At 63.7% G+C, this 19,268-nt stretch overlaps 1 protein-coding gene across 4 annotated transcripts in view; it reads left to right on the forward strand.

Annotated features, from left to right (window-relative positions):
- MROH1 (maestro heat like repeat family member 1) overlaps positions 1-19,268 on the forward strand; it is a 41,426-nt gene that overhangs the window by 8,047 nt on the left and 14,111 nt on the right. The window contains exons 9-34 of one of the 4 annotated variants that reach the window (XM_068668195.1): positions 143-235; positions 1,189-1,267; positions 2,360-2,473; positions 2,737-2,810; positions 3,341-3,460; positions 3,608-3,718; positions 4,125-4,269; positions 4,397-4,437; positions 4,838-4,979; positions 5,282-5,334; positions 5,860-5,967; positions 6,387-6,506; positions 7,831-7,953; positions 8,922-9,068; positions 9,210-9,236; positions 10,863-10,985; positions 11,091-11,170; positions 11,600-11,732; positions 12,801-12,896; positions 13,033-13,137; positions 13,298-13,433; positions 13,911-14,023; positions 15,136-15,288; positions 16,659-16,813; positions 17,475-17,640; positions 18,339-18,535. In XM_068668195.1, the coding sequence (XP_068524296.1) occupies positions 143-235; positions 1,189-1,267; positions 2,360-2,473; positions 2,737-2,810; positions 3,341-3,460; positions 3,608-3,718; positions 4,125-4,269; positions 4,397-4,437; positions 4,838-4,979; positions 5,282-5,334; positions 5,860-5,967; positions 6,387-6,506; positions 7,831-7,953; positions 8,922-9,068; positions 9,210-9,236; positions 10,863-10,985; positions 11,091-11,170; positions 11,600-11,732; positions 12,801-12,896; positions 13,033-13,137; positions 13,298-13,433; positions 13,911-14,023; positions 15,136-15,288; positions 16,659-16,813; positions 17,475-17,640; positions 18,339-18,535 (2,954 nt within the window). The remainder of the gene's footprint in view (positions 1-142; positions 236-1,188; positions 1,268-2,359; positions 2,474-2,736; positions 2,811-3,340; positions 3,461-3,607; positions 3,719-4,124; positions 4,270-4,396; positions 4,438-4,837; positions 4,980-5,281; positions 5,335-5,859; positions 5,968-6,386; positions 6,507-7,830; positions 7,954-8,921; positions 9,069-9,209; positions 9,237-10,862; positions 10,986-11,090; positions 11,171-11,599; positions 11,733-12,800; positions 12,897-13,032; positions 13,138-13,297; positions 13,434-13,910; positions 14,024-15,135; positions 15,289-16,658; positions 16,814-17,474; positions 17,641-18,338; positions 18,536-19,268) is intronic. The other 3 variants (XM_068668196.1, XM_068668197.1, XM_068668199.1) reach the window with 3 other exon arrangements.

Consider the following 19,268-nt stretch of genomic DNA (forward strand, 5'->3'; position numbering starts at 1 on the left):
ACCGCGGTGGGCTGGGGATCGCCGCTCTCGCCACCGCTCCCTGCCCTTGGGCTGCGTGTGCTGGCACGGCTCGTGGCCCCCCACCCCCTGCCGTCCTCCCCCTGCCCCACCGCTCACTGCAGCCCGGTGTCTCGCTGTGCAGAGCCTCTGCCAGATCCTGGAAGCTTCCGTAAACATCGGCAGCCGCAGCCTGGACGTGCAGCTGGACGCGCTGCTGGGCACCCTGCACCCCCAGGTAGGGGTTCCCTGGGGCTGGGGGGTGGGATTGGGAAGCCCCTGCAGCGGGGTTGTGCTGGTGCTGAGCTCGGTGATGGGGTGCGAGGCTCCCCCAGCCCTGGTGCTGCTCCCTCTGCCTCTCCGAGCAGCAGCCGGCGTTGCTGGCAGCCCGTGAGCTCGGGTGCTGGCCGTACTGGTGTGACATGGACAGCCGGGGTCCCTCTGAGGGTCAGCTCTGGCTGTGCGGTCACGAGAAGAGGGAAAACAAATCTCTGGGGACTGGCTGACCTTTCAAACAGCTCGCTGCGGGTGAACAAACCGGGCGCTGGCAGCACGCGGGGACCTCTTCTCAGGCTGCCGAGCCTGTCACCAGGCTTTTAGGATCACTTCCAGGGCTTGAAGCAAAGCAGAGCATTTTTTTTTAATGTTTAACTGACTTTGAACCATGGAAGTGTCCAGCAGGGAGAGGCTGTCCCTGCAAGGTGCGTGTTGGAGGTGGTGCAGGGTGGTGCCCGTGCGGTGCCGGTGCCGTTTGCAGGAGCTGCTCCTCGGTGGCTGCAGGGGGGGGGCTCTGGGTTTTTGGACGTGGTGGCCTTAGCAAAGCATTTCTGGCTCAGTTGCAACCTGAAGCGTCCTTTTGGCACACCAGAGCAAGCAGACGTGTGCTGGCCTCGCGGCACCGGGTGCCTGCGGTGCTTTGATAGCCCCCAGACTGGTCGGCTCCTTCTGGAGGAGCTGCAGAGGCAGCGGCCAGCTGGGCAGGGGGACACCTTTAAATAGCAGAGGACATCGAGTTCCCAAGCACCTCTCGGGGGGGGCTTGGCCCCCTCTGAGCACACCCGAGTGCAGAAAGCTCCGCGCTGCGCTCCTGTGCCGCGGGGTGTTCCCACAGCCACCTGGGCTCATCCCAGTGCCCAGCACGGGTCTGCAGCCCACCCTGTGATGTCCCTGACACGACTGTTTCTCCCACAGATCTGTGCTCCTGCTGACCCGTTTGTGCCCCTGACTGTTAAAAACCACACCGAGGTTCTCCGCTGCTTCACTGTCCTCGGTAAGGGCTGGTGCAGCGCGCCCGTCCCAGCGCCTGCTGCCCCTCTGGGAGGTGTGGGTGTGCTGCCCGTGCCCTGCTCCTCTCCAAGGGTTTTGGTTGTTCCCCCTGGTCTCGGCAGGGCCTGGGGGTGTTGCTGGGTGCTGCGTGGCCACGCAGGGAGATGGAAGGCAGAGGGGTGGTGTTTCCTGTCCTGACTGCAGCCCCTGGCATCGGGCTTGCAGGGGACAGAAGCTCCGTGTGTCCAGAGCGCACGGCTTGCTGGAGCTCTTTGAGGAGGCACACGGGGCCAGCTCAGCTCCCTCTGGAGCTCGCTGCTGCCCTAGCCCCTTGCAGGGACCTTTCCAAAGAGCCTGGTTCAGTTTATGCCCTTCCTTCAGAACCTTTTGAGCTCTGTCAGGGCCCCTTCAGCAGCCAGCCACCAGCGTGCCATGCCTGTGGGTCGGAGCCGAGGGGCAGTAGAGGCAGTCTGATGCTCCTCTGTCCTCCTCGGTGCTGCCCTTCGTGACAGCAGCATCCCACAGAGCACAACACAACACAGCTTGTTCCCTCCTGGGCACGGAGCTCCGTGGCTGGAGCTGCCCCCAGCTCGCCAAAACGTCCCCAGAGCTAAGATCCCGCAGCTTGCCCCGTCCCTGAGCCCTTCCTTCCCCAGCCGCGCCGCTCCAAAGCCCACGAGCGTTGCTCCAATTCCGGCAGCTGCAGACTGGTTTTATTTTTAACGATCAAAATGTTTTGACAGGCGGGGCAGCACTTGTTGGAAGCATAAATTAAACTCCTGCAGCGTGCCAGAGAGCGCAGGCACTGTGCCTCGGAGGCACCCGAGAGCATAAAGTCTGGGGGTGAAGAGCAGGCTGGGCCGTTTATAGGGCATTTATGGGGTGGCACAGCCGCTTCCCCAGGACCCCAACCAGCTGGGACAGCAGCCCTGGTGCTTTCTGAACAGCACAGGGCTTGGTGCAGCAGGCGTGCAGCCCCCATGGCACATCGGGGTGCAGGGCAGGGCGCTCCTCGGGGTGTGGTGCTGCACCCCAAATCCCCCGGCTGTGCCACCCCGGGGTGCAGCACGCCTGTGACAGCCGCTGTGTCCTGCAGCCTGCTCCTTCCCTGACCGCGTGCTGGCCTTCCTCCTCCCGAAGCTGGAGAGCAGCAACGAGAGGACGCGCGTGGGGACGCTGCTCATCATGAGGCAGATCATCAACAGCGCCCGTGAGTGCTGCGGGGGCAGCGGGGTGCGGAGCCGGGCCCTTCCTCCTGCCCACTGCCCTGTTCCCTGGCTGCAAACTGATGAGCACGAGGCAGATGAGCCTGTCCCTGGCTGCAGGGGTGGGGAGGAAGAGGAGGAGGAGGATGATGAGGATGATGCCATCCTGGTGGCCCAGCCGGCTGGGAAGGGGCAGGGGGATGGATGCTGGGCACCAGGGGCTGCGTTCTCGGCAGCACCATCCTCAGAGACTCTTTTCTTTTTGCAGCCTCCCAAATGGAGATTAAAAAGCCCTTTATTCTTTCGTCTATGAAACTCCCCCTGCAGGACAGCAATGACAAGGTGAGCAATCTGCTCTGCGTGTGCCTTGGGGCTGAGGTGTTCCCAGGGCCCTGCCCGGCCATCCCCAGCTGCCTCCTCTTGCTCACCCACCCCCTGGCCGGGTTTTCAGCAGGTCTGACAGCGTGCCCAGTGTGTGCCCTCCCAGTAAACGGGGAGCATGTCACAACTGGCTTTCTGTCTGCCCCGTGCCGAGAGCGCATCTGAGCCACGGGGCTCCCTTCCTGGTGGGGACAGCGCTGCCCCGGAGCACCTGGGGGAACCAAACCCAGCGCCCAGCTGCTGGTGACGCAGCCCCTGTGGCCATGGGGTGCTCCAAGCCCAAACTTTGCTTTGGGACCACTCACAGCATGGCATGGGGCTCCTCGTGCTCAGTCCCCGTGGTGAGCTGCAGGCTCTGACCCCACTGTGGTGCCCGGGGGCTGTGGCCACGTTCCCTGCTGCCATGGGAGGAAAGCGCAGGGTGGCTGTGATGGGGACCCTGCAGCAGGCAGAGCCCCCACTGCAGCCTCTCTCCTCCCGTACCCCTGCAGGTGAAGCGTGCTGTGGTGCAGGTGATCAGTGCCATGGCTCACCACGGCTACCTGGAGCAGCCCGGTGGCGAGGCGATGATGGAGTACCTGGTGCGCCAGTGCGCGCTGCCCTCGGAGGCGGTAAGGGTCCCGCGGGGTGCCGGGCAGGCTGGAACCAGCAGGATTCTGGGTTTGCCTGGCAAAACATCTTGTGGGGCTGAGAGATGTGCTTGCTGAGTGGCTCTGAGCAGTGCCCGTGCTGACCTGTGCCTTCCCCCTCCCTCCCAGCAGCCCAAAAAGCAGCCGCTGGATGCTGATGATTTGACAAGCGACAGCGTGCAGAGCATCAGCGTCAACACCCTCTTCCTGCTCAGCACCACCGTGGACCGGATGAACAACGTGAGTCTGCTGCCACTGGGGTGGTCCTTGGAGAGCCCTGTGTGTCCTGCACAGCCCGTATGATGTATGGGATGCCCCCTCTGCCTGCCAGGGTGGGCTGTCACAGCCCCGTAACGCTGCAGGAGCTGCTGCCACCGTCCCCTCCCCGCTGGATGCGGGGCAGAGATTTGGGCAGGGAGGCTGCCCCCAGAAAGCTGTGCTCGGAGGGGGTGCCCCATGGGCTCCTCTAGGGCCAGAGCTGAGCACTCGCCTCTCTCCCTGCCCGGAGGAGAGCAGTGCCCAAAGGGCTGCAGGTTTTGCCCCCCAGCACCAGGGGCTTGGCCCCGGTGTTCCCGGTTCCTCTCCCTCCAGACCCCGGGCTCCCTGTGGGTGCCCCGCTCCAGCAGTGCCGTGCTCCCCCCTGCAGGTGCTGTGGCCGTACCTCCTGGAGTTTGTGACCCCCATACAGTTCACCAACGCCCTGACTCCCCTCTGCAAGAGCCTCATGTACCTGGCCATGAAGAAGCAAGAGGAGGGGGAAAACGCCAACCTCATCCGCTACGACCTGAACGGTGGGGCCCAGCCTCACCCCCTCTGCCCCTGCACGCTTGGGGCACGTCTGCACGCGGGAGAGGTGCCAGGCTGCTGCGGGCATTTGGTGGGAGATGCCTTCTGATGCTTCTTCCCTTTTTCTTGTAGGAAATCTGCCTTCGCCCTATGCTCTGACGACACGGCTGCTGGTGAGTGGCCTGCAGGCAGAGCTTCCCTCTTTCCTTGGGGGCACATCCAGGAGGGTGCCCACCCTCACGGCAAAGGGAAGGAGCTTAAGAGGCAGGCGGATGCTGCGGGGAGAGGTGTCCGGACCCACATCCTACAGGGCTCTGGAGAACTCCTCAGCCCCTGGAGTGAGAAATGTTTTCTTCCCTTCACCCACAGAGGGGTGCAGGGTTTGGAGAGAGGCTCTCCCCTGACAGCCTTCCAGTTACCGACAGCTGGAGCAAAAGGCAGAAGCTGTGGTTTCATTGAGCTGTAGAGCTCAATCCCTTTCCAGTGTCCCATTCCTGTGTTTTATTTCGTGCTACCTGCCTCACACCCTGACATTATTTGCACCAACGCTTTGCTCTCCCCAAAACCCCCCAGGTCGTATCCTCCCAGCCCTACGCAGGAGACTGCCGGGGGGCGGCTGCCCTGCGCCTGCTGCACGTGCTGCAGCACAGCGTCCACCCCGCGCTGGAGCAGCTCTGGAGCAAGAGGGTCCCTGCCCTGGTGGAGCACATCGAAGGTAGGAGGGGGCTGCAGCCTCTGCTGGGGCTTGCTGCCAGCCCGGAGAGGAGCGGGGTGCTGCCCCCGTGCCATGGGACTTGGCGTACTGAAGCTCCTTGAAGGAGTGCTCCCTATTTTAATAGGGTTGTTCATCACCCTGGTGCCACTAATTCCTGCCACGAGTCCCTGTTTCGGGTTGTGAGCCCCGTTGTGGCAGGACAGAAGTGGCTGTGGGGTTCCCGCAGCACGGGAACCCTGTGCCCTGCTGTGTGGCGCTCAGCGAGGGGGAGAAATGAGGGCAGAAATGTGCTTTCCTCCTAGAGAACACAGAGAAGTGCCTGTGCCAGAAGGAGTGGGAAGAGAAGCTGCTCCTGGTAAGGGTTTCTGTGCTGCAATGGGGGCGCTGGGAGGGTGACGTGGAGCCAGCCCCATGTCCCCTGAGCCTGCCCAGGCTGTGTGCGTGGCACAGCAGCAGCCGGGGGCAGGCGGGTGTTTGGGTGTTTGCCCCCGTGGTGGTGGGGCTGGCACCCGCTGTTGGGTCCCGTCCCTTCAGGAGCAGAGATGCAGGTTAGCAGGGTGTGCCTTGCCGTTCTGCAGGGAAAGCTAAAAATGAGCTTTCAGGCTTGCTGGTGGGTCAGAGAACACCGGTCCCAGGTGTGTCTCCCCGCTTAATTGGAGAGCCTCAAAAATAGGGCACGGAGAAGCAATTAAACCCGGGCACGGCTCGTCCCACTCCTTGCAGGGCGGCAGCGTCACCTGGGCGCAGCTCTTGGGGGAGATGTGGCTGGGGGGAGAAGGGCACGGTTCTGGGGTGGGGGCACCTCCAGCACAGACCCCCCGTGTCGCTGCCCTGCCCTCGCCCCTCCGGTGCCTGCGGCTGACGGCGCCTTCGCCCGCAGTTCCTGCAGGAGACCCTGGCGGCTGTTTCGGACAACACCTGGATTTGTCACTTTGTCACGGAGATGTGCAGGCAGCTCAACTGCTACAACGGCTTCCCGCTGGAGAAGGTGACCGCAGGGCCTCGAGGGGCTGGCAGGGACGGTCCTCCCCGGGGCTGGTCCGGCACGCGATGTCCCCAAAACATCGTTTTGTGGCACCTCGCTGGTGCCTAAGGGGAGGTCAGCAAGCGGCTGGGTGGGCTTGGAACCAAACCTTGTCCTCAGTTTGTCTCCAGCTCTGTGCCCCGTGCTGTTGGGGGCTCGTTCTGATGCCCGGCTGGGCGCAGATTTGGGGGGGTTCTCCCTTGGGCTGGGCACTGCTCCATGAGGGGACGTCTGTCCCGGTGCACCCCGGTGTCACCCGCTGTCCCAGCTCCGTGTGGCCGAGCTCTGCCCTGCACCGAGGGCACGAGGAGGAGCCGTGGTGGGACCGAGTTTGGTCCCCCTGCAGGGGCTTCGTGGTCTGTAACTGCCTCTTGCTCCTCCAGAACTTCCTCTACAAATGCATCGGGACGACGCTCGGGGCGTGTGTGAGCAAGGACCTGGTGCAAAAGCAGCTCCAGGAGCTCCTGGAAACGGCCAGATACCACGAGGAGGCAGAAAGGGAGGTGAGAGGGGTTGTGCGCGCCGAGCTCTCGGGTCCCCCCACCTGGGGGTGGCTGCAGGGCACGGCTGCAGCTCCTGCAGAAATGGGCAGAGAAATGAGGGGAGGCAGCCTGCAGCTGCCTGCTGCCAGAAGGGATTTTTGGCTCCTGCTGCCTCCTTGGTTTGGGGAGCTAAACCTGCACCCCAGGAGATGCCAGGAGGTGCTGGCTTGGCTCGCGTGGAGCCAGAGGGGCTGCGCGCCCTTCTCCGACAGCAGCTGGTTAATTAGGAGTCAGAACAGCCCCGTCTGGGTGTGCAAACCCAGCAGGGCCCCTCTGGTGGAGCTCTTGCTCCTTGTTTCTCAATCCGTCCCCACCGCTCTGCAGGGGAGGGACCCAGCTCTGCCTGCTCCGGGCTCCAGCCCAAGAGCCGGGGGCTGCAGCAGGGTCTCCCCCCCTTGGGAGCTGCTCCAAGTGGCCAAGGCTGCAGCAGCTTTTGGCTACCGAGGGGCAATCCAGTGACATCCCTGTCCCTCCCTGCACCTACACTCACTGCAGGCGTGCTGCTGGTGCTGCTGTCACTGCTGTCACTGCTGTCACTGCTGGTGCTGCTCTGCCTGTCCTGGGCAGGCTCCAGCTCGGTCCCCTGCCTGCGCGTGACCTGCAGCATTTCCTCAGCTCAGCTCAGCCTGAATGCTCTGGGCACGGCTCTGTGGCTGTCCTGGTGCTGTAGCCCAGTGGTGCTGGCCGTCCCCATGCTCCTTCCAGCTCCTTGTGCTCCCCAGCCGGGGTCCCACCACGCTCAGCCGGGACCACCGGGACCACCGCGCGGCGCTGCCCTGCTGGAGCTCGCAGCGCTGAGCGCGGCCCCGCCACGCAGCTGCCTCCAAAGAGCAGCGCAAACACGAGCTAATGGTGCCTGGCTTCCCTCCAGGTTACACAGCTCTGCCGAGGGCTGCTCTTGAATAAACTGTTTATGGAGTTTCGGCCCAGCTTGCCAGACCTCCTGGAGGCCGTGGCAGAGAGGCAGGACCTGCTGAGCCCCGCTCCCAGCTCCTCACCGGGCTCCTGCATCCCACGGAGCTGCCGCTGGAGCGTGCCCCATCTCCTGCCCCTGCAGAAGCTCCTGGAGCCGCATCCCAGCTGGGTCACCCAGCATCACCGGCCCCACGGCCCCCGGAGAGGTGTCCCTGCCCCGGGAGAGGGGAGCGCTGGCTGCCAGGGCTGCGCTCAGCTGGGCACGGCTCAGATGTTTGGAATTAAACCAATAATCGGGCTCTTTTCAAGTGTCAGTTGGGGCCGGGGAATTAATAGCTTTCTGCTAATGTGTTTTCTCCGCTTCCTCCAGGGACTCGCTTCCTGCTTTGGGATATGTGCAATAAATCACCTGGAGGAAACCCTGGCCAAGCTGGAGGATTTTGTTAGGTCTGATGTCTTCAAGAAATCTGTGGGACTGTTCAGCATCTTCAAGGTAAGGGAGCCAAAGTGGCCCCCCCAGGACAGCCTGCAGCGAAGGGGATGTGCAGGCTCCTTCAGATGCAGCGCCTGCTGGAGCTGTGCTCTGGAGAGGAGTTAATTCCCTGCCTTGGTGTGCTCGGCACGGGGCTGGAGCCCTCTGCCCCTCCGGAGAGGGCTCTTGGCACTGGGGCTGCCTGGCTCTGGCTCCGAGCTCTCAGCTCCGTGCTCCCGCAGGCTCGGGTCGCAGGGAGGCTGCTGGCTCGCTGGGTGGGCTCGGGTGGGCTGCAGCTTGGCTGCCGAATCCGTCAGGGTACCCTGGTGCTGTGTGGGGCTGCTGGTGGTGGGCAGCGATCCCGCGGGGCTCCTGCAGCCGTGCGCTCCCCCAGGGGTGGGAGCATCGATGGAAGCACTGAGCCTTTCCTCCGACTTTCTGTCCCGGAGGCTGTTTTAATTCCCAGACTCTCAGCCTGGGTGCTTGAGGGGTGGGATTAGCACTGCGTGGGCACGGAGGAGACCTTGGCCCTCCGCAGAAAGGTGGCCAGAGCCTGGCAGCCAGAGCCCTGCTCCTGGAGCAGAGGGAGGCTGCTGCGGGCTCCGTGGGGACGGGGGGCGTGAAGCCTTTCGGCTGCGGTGCTTAATGGGGCGGTGAGTGCGGTTTCCTAGCACGGCAGCTTAACAGCAGGTTGCCAAAATAACCTGGCCAGTATGGGGTGCGAGTGCCTGCCCTGCAGGGCTGCAGTGATTAATGCTGGATGGCAAATGGGGCCTCGTGCCTCGGGCGGCGACGTGCTGTGAGCGCAGTGCGCACACCTGATGCTCCAGCGGGGCTCTGGGAGGCACGGCCACCACCAGCAGGGTGGGGAGCAAAAAACACTGAAAGGGGGGGCCCTGGCTTCCAGGGGTGCCTTCAGCTGACGGGCAGAGCCCCCAGGAGCCGGCCCTGGGCCCCCCAGCAATTAACTCGCTCATCTGCTGGGACAGGACCGCAGCGACAACGAGGTGGAGAAAATAAAGAGCACCCTGATCCTGTGCTACGGCTTCGTGGCTGTCCACGCGCCCAAGGAGCTGGTGCTGTCCCGGATCGAAGCAGACATCCTGAAGAACATCTTCCAGTACTTTAACACCAAGGTGAGCCCTCGGGATGCCCCCGTGCTCCCCGGAGAGGGCTGGGGCAGGCGGGCTGCTCTGGGTGCCCTGCGGCCAGCCCTGGAGGAGGTCCCGTACCGCAGCGTGTGCTCACTCAGGCATTGCCCATGTCTTGTTTTGCAGGTTCTGGGGATAAAGGTAGAAACCAAGGTACAGTGTGAGGCCTTAAATCTCAACTCCTCTCTGCTCTTTCCTGCTGTCTCTGCCTGCCTCTTGCTCTGGGCTCCCCTCAGAAGCAGCCCCAGGCTGCGCTCGCAGCAGTGGTGCCCTGCCCCTGGGGACCTGGGACACCCCCAGGAGCTGCTGCTCCTCACCCGGGGGCTCCACGGGCAGGACCCCGCTGCTGGGGCCATCGCCTGGAAGTGCCAAAACGCACTGCAGAGGGAAGGCGAAAACGCCTTTCTGGCAGGACAGGAGGAGTAGGTGAAAATGTGTCACTGCAGGGGTGAGGAGCTGAGCTGCCCAAAGGCTGCTCCAGCCTCCCCCAGCTGCCTGCAGCCCGTCCTGCCCCGGCCCTTCCCGGAGCACTGCAGGTCCCAGGGACACACTCGTGCAGGATCTCTGCCTGCACCTGGAGCTCTTTTGGGGCCGGGTTCAGGGTCTGTGCTCGCAGCCGTGGGCAGCGGGGCTGTGCCCAGGGTGCTCCTGGCTCTGCACGGAGCGGTGCGCGGCCCCCTGCCCACGGTGAGGGCAGCCCCCGCCTCCCCCCCGCAGGCACTGTGCCGGGGACGCCTGGGGACTCCAGAGACCCAGCTGCAGCCCGCAGCTCGGGGAAAATTCCCTGAACTCATTTTCGTGCTTCCCCCCGGAACAATCATTCAATCAATCAATCGGATATTAAAACGCAGATCGCTGTCGTGGGGGGGGGGGGCTGTATTTTGGTACGTGCGTTTCTGTATTTTAAAGGCTGAACAACAAAAATGGCATTTGTCAAGTTGAAGTTAAGCTGTCAGGGCGCAGGCTCCTTCTCCGGGCTCCACTAATGCCTTTTCCTTCTGGGCTCCTGCTGGCACTAACAGCCTCTGCTGTCTCTCTGCCCCCGCGCGCCGGGGACGCCGCGGCTCGGCCCCCGCCTGCTGGGCTCAGCTGGGCGAGGGGCGCGGGGGGCTGGAACGAGGGGAGCGCCTTTTAATTGGGGCGAGGGGCCCTGCCTCAGCTTGCGCACATCCAGAAGCATAAAGAGGCCTTAATAGCCATTATCCCATTTCCTGGCTGCCCGCCCCCTGGCCCCGCTGCTCTCCCGGGGCCGTTAATCCCGCAGACAGCCCGGGCTGGTGGGCAGGCAGCGTGACCACCGAGCCCCCGCTCCACGGGTCACAGCCCACCAGGCTTCCCGGGGGGACCCACAGCCTGGATGTCCAGGGTGGGCACCGCTTCCTTCGGGACAAAGAGTGGTGTAGGAGGGCTGTGGGGTGCAGGGCTTCACCTCCTGGAGTTGCCTTTTTGGGGTTTTGTGCTCAGGGTGCTGCCTCCCCAGGGAGGGATAGACCTGGGGGCACCGTCCCCTTCCCCACGCTGCCTGAACGCAGGCTCCTGGTGCCCGGTGAGCCTGTGACCGGGGGGTGCCCATCTGCTGCCCTGGTCACCCAGAGCCTGGGATGGGGACGAGGAGCAGCGGGGGCCGAGCCCGCATGCTGGGAGCAGCGCAGACCAGGCTGTCGTGCCCAGCCTGGGCACTGTTTTTTTTGGGGAGGCGCCAGTGCTGGGTGGGCTGGTGAGCTGGGGCTGCGCAGGGAACCTCTGGCCTTGGCTTCTCACCCTGCCTTCTGTGCCCAGGACCTGACCTTGAAGCTGTGCCTCATCCGGAGCATCTGCATGATCAGCCAAGCCATCCACAACGGTGGCAAGTGCGGGGACTTCGTCTTCTCCCGCAAAGCCGAGCTCGTGGCCCAGATGGTGGTGAGCACAACCCCTGCCTGTGCGGGGCCAGCGCTCGCTGCGGAGCTTGGCCCGTGTCCGGGGCAGGCAGGGGGTGGATGTGACCGTCCCCTTGCTGTGTTGCAGGAGTTCATCAAAGCAGAACCTCTGGATGCCATGCGGACACCGGTTCGGCAGCGGGCGATGGTCACCTGCACTTACCTGGTGTATCCTTCCTCTGGGGGAAGCCGGGGCCGTGCGCCCCCACAGAGCCTCACCCCGTGCCCCCGTTTGGGTCTGGTGGCAGAGCTGTGCGCAGGCTCCCGGCACGGTCACGCTCAGCAGCCTGGCTCGTGCGGCCGCCAGCTCAGCACTGCCCTTGGGCTGGGTTCTGCTGGGCTCTGCAGCGCCCGTTCTGCAGCGCAGAGCCAAGGGCACCGCGCGCTCCGTTGCGCAAAGCTGACTTCTGCACCGCGGTTAAAAATACTCGAACACGTCACAGCCCTGACACAGATACAGCGAGCGCCCTGCCTGCCTCTGACCGAAGCTGGTGCCACCGAGCACGGAGCCGGGGCAGCAGGAATTCACGTTAAAACCCCCGGTGCTGCCTTACCCCCGCTGCAGCGCTCGGTGCCTTTCCTTAACCCGCGGCGCAGCGCGCTGGAGCCCCACCTCAGTGACCCCGACCGCACGGAGCTGATCGACACCTGCCTCGCCAGCGTGCTCGCCCTGCCTCCGGACCCCGGGCCGGAGAGGGACGGGATCAGCAGCGATGCCCTGCACAAGGAGGTGTGGGTTGGGCACAGGGGGTGCCCTGCTGGCGTGGCACAGCGGGGTGGCGCGGCTTTGTTCGCTCCGAGCGCTGCCCCAGCCGCCTTCACGGCCCCGTGCCCCCCCTCTGGCTGCAGCCCGGCCGTGGGAAAGGCTGCTTGCAATTCAGCTGGGCACCTCGGGGGAAGCGAGCTGCACCATTTCCTCTGCTCAGTTATCTCCTGAAAAGGCCTGGCCCTTCTGCGCGCTGATAGCAAGTGAGAAAATATGCGCTTATCAGCGAGCCCAAATGCTGCTAATAAGAGCACGGAGTCCCTCGAGGAAAAAAATCAAATGATCCTGGAAACCCTGCAGGGTAGAAGGGGCCTTTACATAACCAGCTTTTGAAAGGCTGCAGCTGCTTCTCAGTTGTGGTTGAGTGCTTAATGAATGAAAATAACACGCTGCTAATGAAGTTGTTGCAGCTGCCGGGTGGCTGCAGAGCAGCCCCTGCCCCGCAGGATCGCCTGCTGCTGCTGCTGCTGCTGCTGCGGCTCCTCCGAGGTGAGCTGCGGAGCGGGAGCTGGGCTCTGGCCGTCCCCTGCTCCTGTGCGCAGGCACCTGGCCGAAATGTTGGCGTTAATAATCCTTTCCCCCTCCCCGCCCACCCCCGTGAAGCTTTGTAGTTTTTATTTTTTTTGGAGTTTGTCCCAAAATAAGTCCCGGAAGGAAACTATAAGCATCTTCAAAGGGCTCGTGCAGCCTGGGCTTGCTGGAATTTATCCCCAGGTGGGATTAGGACCAAATTCCCTTCTGGAAAGCGTGCTCTGAAGCATCTGTGCTGGTGGGCTCCGCTCTGGCGAGGTGCTGGCACATGGTGCTGATTGCAGCCACGTGGTGCTAACCCTTCCTGCGTGCCCCAGTGCTTCCAGTTAAGGTGGCTTTGTCAAACTGGGCAGCAGTCCCTGCTGCCTTTTCCTCCCAGCCCAGAGGTGGCTGCATTTTGGCACCCAGCACCAGATGCCCAGATCCCTCCTCACGTGCCCAGCCTGGCTCTCCGGGACGGGGTGCAGGGCTCAGAGCCTGTGATCAGCCTTTCCTCCCTAGATACTGTACGGTGACACCCTCAGTGCCCTCAAGGACCTGCTGAAGAGCCTCCTGCAGAGGAACCTGACCCCGCACGGGCTGCAGGACATGTTTGCGGTAGGTGCAGCCTGCAGTCCTCACTTCTTGTGTGACACCAGTCCTCCAGTCCCTGTCCCCTCCTGGACACCCGCGTGCCGCGGGTGGCTGTGCAGCGCAGAGCTCCTGCTCTCCTTTCTGACCCGTTTCCCCACAGCACTTAGGGCCCTGGATCAAGTCTAACAAGGAGCAGGAGCGGCAGCGCGCTGTCGAGATCAGCGCTGCCCTGCTGGACTTCTACCTGGCCAAACTGAACGTCAGCGTAAGTGGCCGCGGTGCTCGAGCATCGCCTCCCCGCTGCCCTCCAACCTCGCTGGGATCGGGCGCGTGCCCCCCCTGGGGTGGGCGCTGGGTTCCCTGCACCCGCTGGTGGTGGCCCCGCGCTCCCCAACGCCAGCACGGCCGCGGTTGTCTCCCCACAGACCGTGGTCCCCTTCTACAACCTCGGCGTGCTGATCGCCCTCTTCTCCCCGCGCTGCTCCGACTCCCTGGCCAGCGTCCGCCAGCACGCGGTGGACTGCGTCTACTGCCTGCTCTACATCCAGCTGTGCTACGAAGGTGGGCGCGTGGGCAGGGGGTGCGGACCCCATCCGCTGAGCGGGGGGGACCTGCGAGTGCCGATCGCTGCAGGGGGGCCGGCAGCGGGGTGGGGGGCGCATGGGTGAAGGGCTCGCGTTTGTCTGGGTGTTGAAAGCCCTTGGAAATGCTGGAGCGCAGCTGGAGCAGGTTCCTGAGCCAAATTCAGCCTGGGTTTCCTCCTCCTGCCGGGAGAGGTCAGTCCTCCCCTTGCGATGCTGCAGGCGCAGGCACGGAGGGGAAGCAGAGCCCGTGCGGTGCCGGGGGGGCTTTGGCTCGGTCCTGTGCTTGCGAGCTGCGTGTCCCTGCAGGGCAGCACCTCTGCGCCTTGGCAGCAGCCTCGGTTCCTCAGCTCCTCCCTGGAAAGTGGCCCAGCTGCAAGCAACACCCAGCGCTCTGCAGCGTTTTGGGTGTAAAACCCGAGGAAGGCTGCGAACTGAAGGCTGCCTCTGAACGCAGGGTTTGCCCGGGATCACACGGATGAGATGGTGGAGGGGCTGAAGGCTCTGAAGAAAGGCCTGGAGGAGCCCGACTTCACCGTCCTCTTCCACACCTGCCACAACATCGCCATGGTAAGGCAGGGCACAGCCAGCACGGCCCCGGTGTCCGCGGGGTGCTGGCCACTTCCAAACAGCCACGTGGGGCGAGGGCTGCTGGGGAGCCCCAGCATCACCCCAGGAACCAAACCACTGCACTTTTCTCCTGCCATGCTGCACGCGTCTCCTGGGCAGCCCAGGGGATGCTGAGAGCATCTCGCCCCGTGGGGAAGCTGCCGGTCCCCTCTGGGCACGAGGGTCCCATCAAGGACATCCGTGCAGGTGCTTTGGGGGCACGGTGCCCCGCTGCGCTGTAGCTCCGTGCATCCATTCAGGGGTCTGGTGTGCAGCTTTAACCATCAGTGTTCCCAGCACTAGCACCAAAAATTCACCTTGAGGTAGTGCAGGTGGTTTCTGTCCTTGTCCTCTACACGCTGATGGGGGGGATTCTGTCTCAGCCCCATAAGACCTGCACGGGGCCCCAGGGTGCTCCGGGATGGAGACTGGAGCGCATCGTGTTCCTTTTGGGAGCTGCTGGCTGCAGCACAGCCCTCAAGTCCCCGTCGCTGCTGTGTCCAGCTCCAGTATGTGGTGGTTCCCAGTGCCTTCCCAGCGTGGTGCTGGTGTTGGTAAAGCAGCCACTGGTCCAAATGTGGCTCAAACCACTGCGATTTGGACAATGGGGACAGCATCTGGGTCTGGTGGTGATGGAGGGGTGCGCACCCTGCTCCTGTGAGGGTGAGCTTTGGTGGCCCCTTCTGTGCGGATCTCTGCAGGCACTGCTCCAGGAGGGCTCGTAGCTGTAGAGGAGCTGCTAATCCCTTCTTGTCCTGGCAGAGCTGCCATCCCCTGGATGCTGTGGCTCTGGGGGTCCTTATTCCCACCAACCTTGTTGCCGATTGTCCCACCCGTGGGCTGGATGAGACCTGGGGACCATCCTCAGGGTGGTGGCTGGAGTGGGGTTATTGGTGTGCTTGGGTTGTCCCAGCCCATCCCAGGGGAGCCCCAGGCAGCCTCTTGCCTCCACGGGGGTCTTGTCCTGTCCCTGGCTGGTGCTCCCTCAGGGCTCCGTGCCACGGAGCAGCCACGCTGCCACCTGCTCCAAGAGCCACAGAAACCCAGCGTTAACTCCGCTCGCCCTCCTCCAGGTGGTCGGGAAGCGCGTCCCCCCGGAGCAGCTGATGAGCCTCCTGCTGGCCATGTTCGAGGGGCTGGCGGACCCCGACAAGAACTGCTCCCGAGCAGCCACCGTCATGATCAACTCCCTCCTCAAGGAGCGCGGGAGCGTCCTGCAGGAGAAGGTGAGCTGTGCCCGGCCTCGGGGGCGAATGCAGCCCCGGAGGGACAGCCCTGGCCGGGTCTTGGTGCCCGGTGTCCTTACCACGTACGCAGCCCTATAACTGTGGCCCCAATTGCAGCCAGGCTGCGGGGTGATGGCTGTGCTGGTACAGGCAGGGGTGGCACAAGGAGGTGGCATTTAACACCCGTCCCCAGGGACTTGCTGTCGGTCGTTGCCGTTGCATTTCTGGCCAGAGGAGCGCACGTCCAGAGCTCCTGGGGGCTGTTGCTCCTGACCATCGCTGCTTCCCCCGGGCACGTTGTGTGTGCGCTCTCCTCCCGCGTCCTCACGGGCCGGGGGGGCTGCGGTGCGGTGCGGAGGCGGTGGCTGCTGGCGAGGCCGGCTCCGTTCTGGCTCCTGCTCGAGTTGAGGAGTTCAGAGGAGCTCACTTTACCAGAAGAGCTCAGGCTCCCTGTGAAACCTCTGCAAGCTCTGGGGGAGCCCGGGGTTCCTGGCCGGGAAGCCAGTCTGGATGCTTGCAGGGCTTAGAGGTGCTGGACACAGAAGGCTTTTTTGTCTAATCCACTACCTTTAGGGCTAAGCTCCCCCTTTCTCCTGCGGTAATTGGAAACACCGGGTCTCCAGCCGCTCCTCAGGCTCGCTTTTGCACTAGAGCTTCTGCTAAAGTCCCGTTCACTACCTATTAGCCTCTCTCCGACGTGGGATTGCTCCAGCTTACATGACTCACCTTTCGGTCAGATCCAGTCCAGCCCAGATCCTGAAACCTGAACTGATGCTAAGCCCCGGAGTCCGTGGGGCAGACCCGCGCGCAGCTGGGGCCGGAGCGCTCTGCTGCTCTGCACTTAATCTCTGGAATTTGCTGCCAGGCCTGGTCTGTGCATGAACTTCCTATTTGTCTTAACGTGCGTTTTACAGCCGGCAGCGAGTGCCGAGGTGTCTCCCTGCGTTCAGCTTGAGTTCCTCCTAGGAACTTGCTCGCTGAGCTCCTCTAACCAGCCGCGGTGGGGCTGGGGTTTAGCACCAGCACCGGGCCAGAGGGCTGCAGCGCAGGGGCTGGGCGCACCCTTGTTGGGTCTTCCTTGTCCTGGGGTGCTCGGCGGTGTCACCTGGCTCTGCGTGGCACGGGGACACCCCCGGGGGATCCTTGTCCTGGCCTCACAGAGGTTCTGCATGCGCCCTGTGAGCGGTGAGGCCTCCTCAATGAGCTGCCCTCCTGGTGGTCTGTCTGCCCCTTCATTGTCTGCTGAAGCCCTGCTGCGATGGAGGGGAAGAGGGGGACACGTCCCCTGTCTGCAGGGGTGCCCCGTGGTCACCCCGGGTGCTCGCGCCTCCTGGCCCTCAGCCGGACACCACCATCTCCTCCTCCCTCAGGTGCCCGACATCATGAGCATCATCCACAGCAAGCTGCAGGAGGTGGACGAGGAGCACATCAGGAAGGCTGCCCAGCAGACGGTTTACATCCTGGCCTCCCAGCACAAGAGCGTGGTGGTGTCCAGCCTCCTGGGCAGCGCGCTGCCGTTCGACAGGTACCGCCCGGCTCCGCCGCGGTGGCCCCGGCGCCTGCACGTGCTCTCAGCGCCGGGGCTTGGGAGCAGCTTTGGCTTAAGCTGCAGCTAATCTCCTGGCTCCTTACCCCAGTAATCAGACCCTGCTGGAATTTCCTTTGTGCGCTCAAGGATCAGCACGGCCACTTGCTGCGGGAGCCGCTTTTCCCAGGGCTCGCTGGGCTTAGAGGCGCGAGCGGCGCGAACGAGCAGAGCTGGCCCCGGAGAGCTGAGCGTGGCTGGGTGCTCGCTGCTGCTGTACGGAGCAGGACACCTCCCCTTGAGCAGAGCCTCTCCTATGCCTCGTTTTTAAGCCCTGCTCTGCTCCTACCAGGGCAGGCAGCTTGCAAACCATGCGGGGCGAAGCGGGACCCCTCTAGGTGCTGGAAGTAAGAGAGCCCAGAGGGTTTGGGCTGAGCACGGTGCAGGAGGCACCAGCAGTGCTTCCCCTGGCTCGTGGTGCCTGGAGCTGCTGTGAGCCACCCGTTATGGGGCTCTCACCAGGGTTTGCCTCCTTGGCTCGTGCCTCCTGGGCTCTCTTTGCCCTGTGGTGAAGGTGGTGCCGGCGTGGGGAGGGGGCTGGTGCTCGCTACCCCTCGGAGCGGGGCACCAAAACAGCTTTCCCCTCTCTGCTCCCCTGCAGCCACACATGTGCCATGTGGAGGTCCCTGGCCGCCGATCCCACCCTCACCTCGCAGATCCTGGAGCAGCTCCTGGAGAAGGTGAACAGGGACGTCCCGTACAAGGAGAGCAAGTGCTTCCTGCTGGGGAGCGGCTCCGAGCGCATCGCCACGCCGCTGCCCCTGGCCGTGAGTGTCCTGCTGCAGCCCCTGTCCCGTCCCCAACCCCTCGGGGATGCCGGTCCCAACACCTGGAATGCTTTTTTCATTTCCTTGGCTCGGGGGGGTTGTGCCAGGCGTGGACTCTGGAAATAACGCATCGCTGTGTAATGCCTATTAGAGCTAATCCACAGGCTCGTAAAAAGCCTCTCAGGTGTCCATCCTCAAGGGAGACCACTTTGCATTTTATCCCTTCAGAAAAATAAACCCAGCTTGGCAGCTTTCTAAGCAGTAAAGCAGCTGTGAAAATTTCCTCCTCCTCTGAAGAACCAAATGCAGATGGTACGGGATCGGCTGCGCTGAAAGCAAACATTCCTCCCCTCCCCTCCCCGCTCTGGTTTTAACACCCCTGGATATTGTGCCGTGTAATTACGGCTTTTTAAATTGGCCGGAATGGGGCTGTGCAAAGGCAGGGTGCGTGTTGTCTTCCTGCCTGTAAAACCTGAGCCCTGGGATGTGCTCCGTGTCCCCGGGTATGGGCTTCAAGCCTCGCCTTGCCCCCCTGGAGACGCCCGGGTGCTCGATGTCACCGCTTCAATGGGCTCGGGGCTGCAGGAGGGAGCAGCAGCAGCAGCCCCCTGGCTGCCTCCCCGGGTTATTTACCAACAGATCGCGGCGTGGTGTGGGAGATCCCTGCCTAATCCTCCTCTCCCGCGCTCTCTCTCCAGGCCACATGTGCTCTGTATGAGATCATGTCTGCTCCGGAGTCTGGGGCAGCAGTGCTGGGACTCTATGCGCCGCTGTTTGTGACTCTCCTGCTGCGAGTCAGCTGCACCGTGGGTGTTCAGCTACCGAAGAGCCTGCAGAGCCGGGAGAGGAGGAGCAGCAGCCTCAGCCCGGCCCCCCGGAGCCTCCATCCCTGCAGGTACGGGGCCGAGGGCGGCTCCGCGACCCGGCACGTGGAGCTCGGTGCCCTCGCGGCGTTCCTGGGGGCAGGCAGCACGCCGGCCGCGGTGTGTCGGGCACCGAGGCCTGACCTCGGAGCTGCGGTCTGGGTCTGCTCTGTTTGTTTTGCTTCCTCCCGCGGAGCAGAGCCTCTAAATTGGGCAGCGTTCAACGAGCCGCTCCAGTTCCCGACGCACTCCTGCACCCCAGCGCCAGCGCCCTGCTGTGCTGCTTTGTGCTGCTGCCCCCCGGGGGGGTGGCTCCATGGGGCTGGGCTGGGCATGCCAGAGGGGGTAATTTCATCTCGGGTGAGGAGAGGAGCTGGCAGGACCAAAGCCTCTGGCTTCGTCAAGCCGATGGCTGCGGCACGGCTTAGTCATGCCAAATTACTGGCTGCTCGAGCAAACGCTCCAGGGCCACGCCACCTTCCCCGCACAGACACAGCCGTGCTGAGCCCAAGGGATGTCTTGTCCTCTGCTGGGGCTTTCAGCCCACGGTGGCCCCAGTGGCTGAGGAGGAGTCCTGGTAGCAGGGTGTTTTGGGGTGCCGCTGGTTCCCCCTGCTCCGGGGGCTTCTGCCCCAGCGTTGCTCAGGGCCAGCTGGAGCTCTGCTGCGCGCTGCTGGAAGCACAGGGTTTCAGGCTTTGTAAAATTAGTGGGAGCAGCCTTTAACGAGCTCCTCCTTTACAGCCCAGGAGCACGCATGTGTCTGTA

The sequence above is a fragment of the Anas acuta genome (assembly GCF_963932015.1).
Source record: "Anas acuta chromosome 2 unlocalized genomic scaffold, bAnaAcu1.1 SUPER_2_unloc_1, whole genome shotgun sequence".
Lineage (NCBI taxonomy): Eukaryota > Metazoa > Chordata > Aves > Anseriformes > Anatidae > Anas > Anas acuta.